This window comes from Poromitra crassiceps (assembly GCF_964638095.1).
Source record: "Poromitra crassiceps genome assembly, chromosome: 1".
Classification (NCBI taxonomy): Eukaryota; Metazoa; Chordata; class Actinopteri; order Beryciformes; family Melamphaidae; genus Poromitra; species Poromitra crassiceps.
The window spans coordinates 32,423,175-32,434,388 of record NC_139623.1 but is presented as its reverse complement, the minus strand read 5'-3'; the positions used below and the strand labels follow the sequence as shown (position 1 = coordinate 32,434,388).

Here is an 11,214-nt window from a genome sequence, read left to right as displayed (position 1 = left end):
TGGCTGTCAGTCCAGCATGCTTTGAAACGCCTGGCTGGAGTGAACCAAGCTCTCTTATCTCAGGCCTGTAATCCTAAAGCAAATGGAGGAGACAACACCAAAGAAAACAACCCCGCCCTCTCCTAACGTCCACACTGCACTTCAGACTCAGCCCCGCCCTCTCCTAACGTCCACACTGCACTTCAGACTCAGCCCCGCCTTCTCTTACGTCCACACTGCACTTCAGACTCAGCCCCGCCCTCTCCTAACGTCCACACTGCACTCCTTCAGACTGACTGTTTGAACTGGCTCAAAGGTGCCGCTAATGACAAAGGAGAGGTCACTGATTATCAGGCTACCGCTCACCTTTACATGACAGGTCAGCAAAGGGTCTGAGTGAGCACTGTTGTCCAAGCTACTGGAAGTGCAATGATAAGACAAGCACTGTGTATGTCAATGATAAGACAAGCACTGTGTACTGTATGTCCAAATCACCACTGATAACTTACCACTCAACTTCCTGCCTGACCACTTGGATCTTGTTAAGCCCGCAATGATATGAGGCTTTGTATGGGAGGTAGGTGTGGGAATCACAAGTTTAACCATGATGCTTTGTATGGGAGGTAGGTGTGGGAATCACAAGTTTAACCATGATATGAGGCTTTGTATGGGAGGTAGGTGTGGGAATCACAAGCTTAACCATGATATGAGGCTTTGTATGGGAGGTAGGGGTGGGAATCACAAGTTTAACCATGATATGAGGCTTTGTATGGGAGGTAGGGGTGGGAATCACAAGTTTAACCATGATATGAGGCTTTGTATGGGAGGTAGGGGTGGGAATCACAAGTTTAACCATGATATGAGGCTTTGTATGGGAGGTAGGTGTGGGAATCACAAGTTTAACCATGATATGAGGCTTTGTATGGGAGGTAGGGGTGGGAATCACAAGTTTAACCATGATGCTTTGTATGGGAGGTAGGGGTGGGAATCACAAGTTTAACCATGATATGAGGCTTTGTATGGGAGGTAGGGGTGGGAATCACAAGTTTAACCATGATATGAGGCTTTGTATGGAGGTAGGGATGGGAATCACAAGTTTAACCATGATGCTTTGTATGGGAGGTAGGGGTGGGAATCACAAGTTTAACCATGATATGAGGCTTTGTATGGGAGGTAGGTGTGGGAATCACAAGTTTAACCATGATATGAGGCTTTGTATGGGAGGTAGGGGTGGGAATCACAAGTTTAACCATGATATGAGGCTTTGTATGGGAGGTAGGGGTGGGAATCACAAGTTTAACCATGATATGAGGCTTTGTATGGGAGGTAGGGGTGGGAATCACAAGTTTAACCATGATATGAGGCTTTGTATGGGAGGTAGGTGTGGGAATCACAAGTTTAACCATGGTGATATGATACTATATCGAATATTTGGACAACGATGCGATATTTGCTGATGATACGATTTAGATTTGATTTGTTTCAATTCAATTCAGGGGCCTGCGATCAATATGAGACAATATCATCTGCCCATTAACACTATCAGTTACATTGACCAGTATATCAACTCATAAAAAGCAACTAAAATATGATTTGACCAGAGCTCTTCCAGGCAATCTATTCTTTTTAATAAAAATAATTATAAATATATGCATCAATTAACTTAAAGAGCCCTTGATGATATTTTAATTATGAACATAAGCCATGCACATCTATGCTTTATTATCACCTTGGATTTACAAGGCATATCTTAAAGATGACGATATATATCAATATTTTCACTTTGCATCGATACGTTATCGATCGATGTAGCGACACTTCGATCTAGGTCGATGTATCGTCCCACCCCTAACGGGAAGGCCAGGCGCTAACAGGGATGACTCTTTTAATCTGTAACACCAGCGGCAGCAACAAGACAGAGTAAAAATATCCCCTCCAGAATGCAATGCGCGGATCGGCCTCATAGCTGCGATGAGTGATGTGGGATACAAGGCTGGAGCAAAGCCAAAATAACAGGCATGCGGGGAGGTGGTGGTGAGGGGGGTGGGGGTGGGGGTTCGTCGAGTGTCACCCCTCAGCCATGAAACCATGCGGGTCATGGGGTAAGAGCGGTTGTGAGGGAAGTGTGTCGTCTCGATGGTAAAAGCTGGGGTGCCCACATGAAAGAGCCGGCGCTGCCAGAGGAAGAAGCTACTCCAGTCTTATTCCACTGCTTACTATTACAGACGTCGGCTAAATCGGAGCCTAAAGAACACACAGACTGTTTTCCCACAGCAATTGGAACGGGCACGCTAGGACATGGAGCGAAAGACATTACCGGCATATCTGTGGGAAAGCAGTCTGGAAAAGTCCACTTGGCGGGATGTCATGAATTTGTTAACTACTCTGCTTTAAAGCCCGTTGAATTGCGTTGATATTCTGCAGTGAAATGATGACCAGATGATGTCCAGATTGTTGGAGAGTTGATCATGCAGTCACAAGCTGCTGACGTCACTGATTGAACAGAGTGAAAAAGATGGTATGGTGGCGTTTGTCTAATTTGAAGCAGCTCAACATCAGATGGAAAAAGCATGGCAAGAAAGAGGCAACCCTATAAAGTAAATAACTAGAGGCCTTTCCATCTCTTTAATGCCTGTGCTGTTGTTCGGCGACATTTAATGTGAACACTATAAAATGGTAGAACGAGGGAGACGGGTGATGGGTGAAATAACCAACAGCTCAACCCACAGCCACTGCAGCATGCCCCACACTCCAGTTTCGTAGTGAGAAGACACGCCTGACACATTTGTACCCACAGCTGAAAAATATCAAACTTCACAGAAACGATCAGCTCTGACATGCACGTTTGTATCTGCATAGGATTTGGACTATTCTACACCTGCACTGTCTTCAGCTCTCTTATTTTCTACCCTGTGTGGACTTGAAAATGGTGGGATTACTGCATTTTGAGTGCTTCCAACACAAGACCAAACTGAGCTTGACAAGGCAAAGCATGTTGAGGATAGATAGCAAACCCAACGTACCTTTAAATGTGCAAAAAAGAAGTATAGGAAAGCTACAATGTAGCACAGTGCATCGCCCCCAGGCTTATGTAGACTGTGATAATGAGTAGCCAGAGGGAGCTGGACAGAACTATCAGGCTCTAATCTGCATAGCCAGTCAGGCCGCTGGATAGTTCACCCCAACATAAAATATCTTTCTTCCAGTGATGACAAAGAGCTTTTGTCTTTAAGAGGATTACTGCCACACTGTCATCTGCGTCTATAGGCAAGATGCTGAGCGTTCACATGCAAGGCTCCTCTACTTGTCCTGTTCTGGGGTACTTCAGGAACGACAGCTTGACTGAGGCAACTAGCTTCAGCTTAGGCTGGAGTAAGTCCCCTCCGACTTGCCCCTTACAGGCCGAGGAGGAGGGGGTGACTGTGGGTGCACACGGGGGGTGGCTGGGGTTAGCCCAGATCAGCGTTGACTCTACCGGGCAAATAACTCTAAGTGCTGACTGCCTGTCTGCCCTGCACATCCTCATATTCCCCCAAAACACCTAATCCCCTCTTTATGGTAAGCTGTGGAGGAGCTTGGACTGTCTGCAGTGGGACAGCGGGCAGGATTTAAGGTTTTGAAGCCACCTCAAATGAAATGAAATGTAGGTAGTGGCCCTCTAAAGCTGAGCCCTCTCATAGGCTCTCATACCAAACAGCAAAAGGCCTATTATAAGTGGCTTCCTCCACGGATGGAAAGGCCAGAGACGGTGACCCAGCCTGAGCATCGTAACTCATCCGGCTCCTGTCGCCTCATCGCCACTCCGCCGTGGTCTGAATCAGAGATGCTCACAAGTCATTTTTTGCTAGTCCAAGTCAAGTCTCAAGTCTTTGAGCTACAGTCCAAGTCAAATCTCATGTCTTTGAGGAGCAAGTACAAGTCAAGTGTCAAGTCTTTGGTCACAAGTCCAAGTCAAGTCTCAAGTCTCTTATAGAAGAGCATTCTCTGCTGCATGCCATCCGGTCTGCAGCAGAGCTAAAACGAAGGAATTCAAAGCATGTACTGTATTATCCTCACTCCTGTATTAGCATACAGTATCAGCATTCATTGATTAATTGGCATCATTAGTAGTCGACATTTCATTTCATAGACATTGGTAATGCACGATAAAACGAAATTAAATTAAAATAAAGATTGTTCACGAGTCCCAAACATCGAGTCCAAGTCAGAGTCGAGTTTCAAGTCTTTTGAGGACGAGTGTCAAGTCTCAAGTCACTGTGTGTGCGACTTAAGTACAACTCGAGTCTAAGTCACAAGTGCACCTCCCCATCTCTGGGTAGTCTGAACTCCCTCTCCCCTGCTTGCAGCCTTGTTAAGTGAGCAACCTCATCATCCGACCACACCTAAAGACACCCACCCAGACTCTCCCCCGTTTCTCGTCTGCGTCACAGACAGTCGTAAAAACAAGGGCAGGCTTCTGAAGCAGCACTCCGACCCGCCGCCTGAACAGCTGAGCCCAGAGTCGACCCAACTGCATAGTGTTAGTGGCTAACTGCTGTCGCTTGGCACCCTCCATGGCTTCAGCACCCCCCGAAACATAACAGTGGTGTCCTTTGTGCCTGTTCACACCTGGGTTTTTGCCCATAAGTGTGTCTGACTAAAAACAGTTCACCCGCTCTGTCTATTTACCGAGTCGACAGAGTAGGAATATGGAAATTGCAGAAATAAGAAGGGTTTGTATCCGTTCCCCAGTTGAACACCAAAGCAGTTGACATGATAGAGCTACAAAGCAGTGAGACGGTCGGATATTGAAAACACATTTTAAGAGGAATTCTCAGCATCAAGCATCTAAGTATGTTTTAGGGAAAGATAGAAGCCTTCAGTAATTTGCTACCACCAGTATTGTCATGATATTCCCAGAGGGGGAAGTAATAGACACCCTTATAAATCTGAAGGACATATGACATAAAGTGTAATTTGCGTTTAGATTTTTGCCCTGTGAACATTTTGATTTATTTAAATGAATGAATATTGATGTTGTTTTTTGGGCTATATAGGATCCAATAACCTCAAAATACAGCAGCTTAATAAGTCTCATAACTACTTTGTTTTGAAGCTGTCACTCCTCACAAATTGGCAGCATTAGGTATTCAACTCCTCTAATATAAATAATATTGGCTGTAAATGTATCAAATCCTGAACAAAACAACCTCCAATAAAAGTCACTGTGACTTTCTTCACTTCATTTGTGGTTCTAACCATCATCTTGGATAAAGGCAAGTGGAGTGGTGAAATACAAATTGCAGTTTGGACGTTGTGCTTGTGTTTGTATAAATGTGTTTCTCCACCTCTGACACAGGAGATTACCAGAACGATCTAACTCTTTGACAGGGGTGAGAGAGAAAGAGTGTGCCACTTTGTGTGTGTAACTGATGTGTGTGTGTGTGTGTGTGTGTGTGTGTGTGTGTGTGTGTGTGTGTGTGTGTGTGTGTGTGTGTGTGTGTGTGTGTGTGTGTGTGTGTGTGTGTGTGTGTGTGTGTGTGTGTGTGTGTGTGTGTGTGTTATTTTCCCAGCATTGTTGCAGAGAAGAATAGTCCGGTGTGTGGAATGGAAGCTCTCTGTCTCTGTGACAATGCTTCACTGATCCACACAGCACAGTACAGGCTGTTGGTACAAGGACCTTTTGACGGAGCGCTGCCTGCATACTGCTCTGCATCCACTCTCCACTCTCTGACTGCCGGCCACTGCAGCAAGCAGCCCCTCCCCTCACCCATTCAGCCCCATTTGAAATGCTGGGAGGGGGGCTTTCCTAGTGAGTGTGTGTGTGTGTGTGTGTGTGTGTGTGTGTGTGTGTGTGTGTGTGTGTGTGTGTGTGTGTGTGTGTGTGTGTGTGTGTGTGTGTGTGTGTGTGTGTGTGTGTGTGTGTGTGTGTGTGTGTGTGTGTGTGTGTGTGGTTCTGTAGCTGTAGACGAGCATGCGCAATTGCAATTCAGATCTATGGCGTTGAGATGCGCCTTGAGTAGCCTCCATGGAAGGGGTTGTTTGTAAGAGAAGCATGAGGCAGATAGAATAGTGAATTGGATACTGGATAGTATGCAGGGATGGGGAGCCTATCTCACAATTTGATATGCGATATGGGGTTCACGATGCAGCCACAATCCCATGTAATAAATATGTAATAACAATGCCTGACTGTGCAGAATTCAGTTTATTTCTGAGCCACAAATCTTTCTATCAATGGCATTGGTTTCCTAGAATGTAAACAACCATTATGAACTGTCATCACAAAGTGCAAATAATACAATTCGGATGGTGAATTGTGATGGGGGAGCCATCTCATTTGTGATTACCACAGCAGAATGTAGCTAATATTGTGATTAATTTTTCTGCCCCATGATAGGTATTGTCACATGATTACATTGCGATATATTGAATTTCGATATATTGTCCCATCCCTAATAGAAAGCAACAAGACAATGAAGGCAGAGCAGGTGCTGGTCGCACCTATAAGGCAGGTTACTGTAAAGGAGGGATGTGGAAACTGTAGAGGTGGAGGCAGTTGTGTGAGAGAGAATAGGCAGGGTTACGAAGCCAGCAGCGATCCATACATTACAAGCCCCCCGCCCCCTTACAAACACACACCTCCCTGCTCCACTATCTAATTATGTAGCTCGCACAGCAGCAGAGGAGAGAGAGAGGCTGAGAGAGAGGCTGAGAGAGAGAGAGGCTGAGAGAAAGAGAGGCTGAGAGGGAGAGAGAGAGAGAGAGAGAGAGAGAGGCTGAGAGAGAGAGAGAGAGAGAGAGAGGCTGAGAGAGAGAGGGAGAGAGAGTGAGAGAGAGAGGCTGAGAGAGAGAGAGAGAGAGAGAGAGAGAGAGAGAGAGGCGGGGGAAGATAACTTTGTAGGTGTTGGTTGTGTTGGATGCATGGGTCAGTCCTCTTTCCTGCACATGCTGTCCATGCATAATGTATCAGTCCATCAGTCCGGCGTTCAGGTGCAGGGAAGCCCCCCTCCCCTCTGCACCGCAGGCAGAGTGCAGCCTTTGCCCACCAGGGTTAGCCAAGGCTGCTGCAATACAACCACCCACCCCCTCCACCACCCCCTCTCCTCGTCTCTCTTCAATCACTCTGCCTCCCGTCACACTGTCACAGCACAGCGAGCGCTCCCCGCTGCAGACAAGGAAGCAGCAGCTTTACAGAGGATTTTCTCACCCGCGCTTTGCATATATTGTCCAGAGTGCAGGCAGGCAGGCAGATGGGGGGGAACGCAGAGTGCAGGCAGGCAGACGATGGGGGGGAACGCAGAGCGCAGGCAGGCAGATGATGGGGGGGAACGCAGAGCGCAGGCAGGCAGGCGATGGGGGGGAACGCAGAGTGCAGGCAGGCAGACGATGGGGGGGAACGCAGAGCGCAGGCAGGCAGACGATGAGGGGGGAACGCAGAGTGCAGGCAGGCAGACGATGGGGGGGAATGCAGAGCGCAGGCAGGCAGATGATGAGGGGGGAACGCAGAGTGCAGGCAGGCAGACGATGGGGGGGAACGCAGAGCGCAGGCAGGCAGGCGATGGGGGGGAACGCAGAGTGCAGGCAGGCAGCCGATGGGGGGGAACGCAGAGTGCAGGCAGGCAGACGATGGGGGGGGGACGCAGAGTGCAGGCAGGCAGACGATGGGGGGGACGCAGAGTGCAGGCAGGCAGGCGATGGGGGGGAACGCAGAGTGCAGGCAGGCAGCCGATGGGGGGGAACGCAGAGTGCAGGCAGGCAGACGATGGGGGGGGGACGCAGAGTGCAGGCAGGCAGACGATGGGGGGGGACGCAGAGTGCAGGCAGGCAGGCGATGGGGGGGAACGCAGAGTGCAGGCAGGCAGGCGATGGGGGGAAGGCAGAGCGCAGGCAGGCAGGCGATGGGGGGAACGGAGCAGAGTAGAGCTGTTTTTGACCCCGTTAATGAGTGGTGATCTCTGATCAAAGGACGGCGAGGTGTGAGGAGACAGGAGTACAAATCGCTACAACTGTAGAGGGAGACTGGCTCATCTGTTGGAATCGGGATTGAGGATGTGGCTATTCGAGCTATTTGCTGTGACAGAGTGGCGCGTGAAGATACTATGATTAGATATGCCACTGTACAGCAACACATTCTTGCCATGGCTTTGGATGGAGCAGCTCAAAACCTATAAGTTTTCTATAGAAGTGATCGAGCTTTGTGGCTGATCGACTGAAAGACTGGACCTGAAGCCTTGAGGGTGATGAACCATGGCTTGTGGTGGCTAAACAGTCCATGCTGCTCTGACTGAATTAGTTAGGCTACTACTTACAGTAATTATGTCAAGGGGTGCAAGTATGACCAGAATTCTTCCAATATATTCCTAGATTTCAAAGATGTACATCTGACTGGGATGTGATATAACACAAAAATAACTACTCCTATAATAAATTAAAGTGAAGAAATAGGATACATCACAGCAAATATCACAGCAAAAAAAGTACCATAAGGTCACCTGTAACTATAAGCCCCTAAGAATATCAATTAATATTCATTGGGGATGTATAGGCAAAGCTTGACTGTGCTTTTAAGGAGGTTACATAAATTAATGATATCAAATACATTGTCAAATAAATCACTAAACTTGTACTGAGGCCAAGAAGGCATCTCTTTGTACAGAATAGCCTTCCCTCGCCATGAACACATCCTCTCCATTCTCCATGCTGCTGCAATATGTTTAACCCATTCTGTGCCAAAGCCCAAAGTCCTAGCTGTAGTTTGAGTGTGAAACTGAGTAATAACGCACCTAAACACTGACTAAAGTGAGAGGATGGTAAAAAGCTAATCTGGTCTGATTCTGCACTAATTTGCACACACAATAGGCTAATTAACTGTAGCAATGGTTAATAATTCCTGCTCATAACAAATGCAGAACGAGTCACAAAAATAATCTATGGATCATCTTGCCAGGATAGACACATGATGTGCCAAAGAGGGAGAGACCATTTTAAAGTATTGTGCTTCATCTTTGAGAGAGAGAAAGAATATTTGCTCTGCAAATACAAACCCATCAACTAATTATAATCTACTCTTGACCTTTGTTTAACTCAATCAGCAATCAAAAGATGCAATTAATGAATGCATACAATTCACACTTCCCATTTCCAAACATTTTAGGCCCTACATTTTAGGCTACAATGCATAGTTATGGTTTAATATAAATGTAGCCTATGTCTGCTCGTGGAGAAACTCACAATATACGGACAGTAGGCTACCAGGACGGTTAACACCACATGCTATCGCAGGCACCACAGCAAGCTGCCGCACAAAATGTAGTCACATTCTGGGTTAAATCGTTCCAGGCAACACTGGCAACGGAGTGGGTCTAATCATATAACTAATTCCTGAAAGTGATGTGCTCTCTGTCCTTTTCAGGACAGATCAACACAGAGCACAAGAATGCAGCCAGGTTGCGGACACCATCCATCGCCTAATTGATCTGCAATTATCTACCAGCCAGCCTGGGGTGAATATCGTTACTGTCCATGTATTTTTTGAGTGATATCTTGGAAATGTAGCCTATGCATTTGATTTAATCACCAATTCCTGGGAGCCATCGCCTACGGCTACAACCATGAAAGCACCTATAGGTGTAAAAGCCTGCTTGTAGCTATAGCAGATAGTCCACTGCGCTTGGGCAAGCCCATTGTTCCATTCCATGTCTCAATTGAGGTGCGCTATGGCCATTACTTATTGGCTATTAATGCTCAGAAGAATCTTTAATCGACATCAGCAAATTAAGAAAGCTGTTCATGTTATTTGCTTGAGCATTTCATGTATAAATATCCACCCAATTATAGCCCATACAGAATTAGAAATAATTCTTACCGGCTACAGTGTATCTGTCCATGTAATTGAGGACATTCCCAAAACTGAGGATCCCGGCGGCGGCAGTCGGTGAGCGGCATCTGAGCAGCGCGGCGCGGAGCCCGGGTTTGCATGGGTGCAGGTCCGGGTTGGATTTCAGTCCGGTACTCATGCTGCCCGACAGCGTGCGCACCTCATCCGAACTGCTGCAGCCTTCAATCTCGCATCCATCGCTCTCCACACACATCTTCTGGCACGAAAGATCCAGCGCAAAAAGAGAACGAGGCGCACGGCAGTGGAGGGGAATAGTTATACGGGGACCTCAACGAGCAGTGACCGGGTTTGAGTCAAATTAATCGAGGTGAAAATGTTGTCTTGAGTGCTCAAGCGCAGGAGCCGCTCTCCCCTGTATCATATTTTTCGGTCAGTGACGGACGGGCTGTGCGCTCCTAGTTTTTTTCTATGGCCAGTGCAGGGGGGTGTGACCTGGTTGCAAAACCCCGCCCCTGAAGCCTGGTAGCGAATGATGGAGCCAGGCACCTGATATTGGTGCAGAATGCGGGGAATTGCAACCTGAGTGCGGTCGCAAAAATACGCTGCCGGGGACAGTCGCGCGTCTCCTTCTACTGTTCTGTTATTTCTGGGAGGGGGGCAAGGGGGCATGTCGCTTGAGATTCATTAGGCTAGAGGCAATTCACTAAACCCATATGTAGCCTATGGCAAAAAGCCCATCTTTAGCCAAAATCTCTGAAATCCGCATCGACCACATTTCTGGGGGACAAAGGCAATGACGGAACATACTATTATTTGGCCAACGTGATTAAAAGGATATTTGGCATAGGACACCATCTTGGGGATTAGAGGAAATACTCCAGTCCCCCTCTGGTGTGCTTTTAGTTTCATATAGCCTATATTATAGCCTATTTATTATACTGTATTTGGTATAAACTTGTAGCAATGGCTTCCAAATATAGCCTATTTTATGCCCTCTCACAATGATTAGAAACCAAAAATAACAATTATTGACTGAGCTGAGGAACTAACGTTAACTATTAGCCTAGTTAATGGTCACTTGAGTTCTTGAGTAGGCCTAGTGATAGTATTCTGTTACATCATCACCACAAGGCCATCTTGGTATAGGAGAATAATAGGTGATTGTGATCAATTAACAGGCGAGTACAATCAAGTGACACTTACAGCCAATGAGCTGTGTGAATTGTAGCGTCATATTGGTAGGAAAAATGCTTGTGACATCATGGGAATAGGCCTATTAACTCCTAAATGTCAAGAGCTTTTTTTCTTTTTTCTTTTTTTGCTTAAGTCTAACTAAATATTAGGCTAGCTTTAGCTAGGCCTAAATAATTTGCAATGGCGCAGCATAGATTGTTAAACCGAATATATATCATCAT

The 11,214-nt window shown here is 46.8% G+C and overlaps 1 protein-coding gene across 3 annotated transcripts in view; it reads right to left on the bottom strand.

The window, feature by feature from the left end:
- The window catches only part of spns2 (SPNS lysolipid transporter 2, sphingosine-1-phosphate), a 122,849-nt gene extending 112,657 nt beyond the window's left edge, over positions 1-10,192 (bottom strand). For all 3 annotated transcript variants that reach the window (XM_083640025.1, XM_083640024.1, XM_083640026.1), the window contains exon 1: positions 9,827-10,192. In XM_083640025.1, the coding sequence (XP_083496151.1) occupies positions 9,827-10,052 (226 nt within the window). In that variant the 5' untranslated portion in view covers positions 10,053-10,192. The remainder of the gene's footprint in view (positions 1-9,826) is intronic.
- Between the last annotated feature and the right edge of the window lie 1,022 nt (positions 10,193-11,214).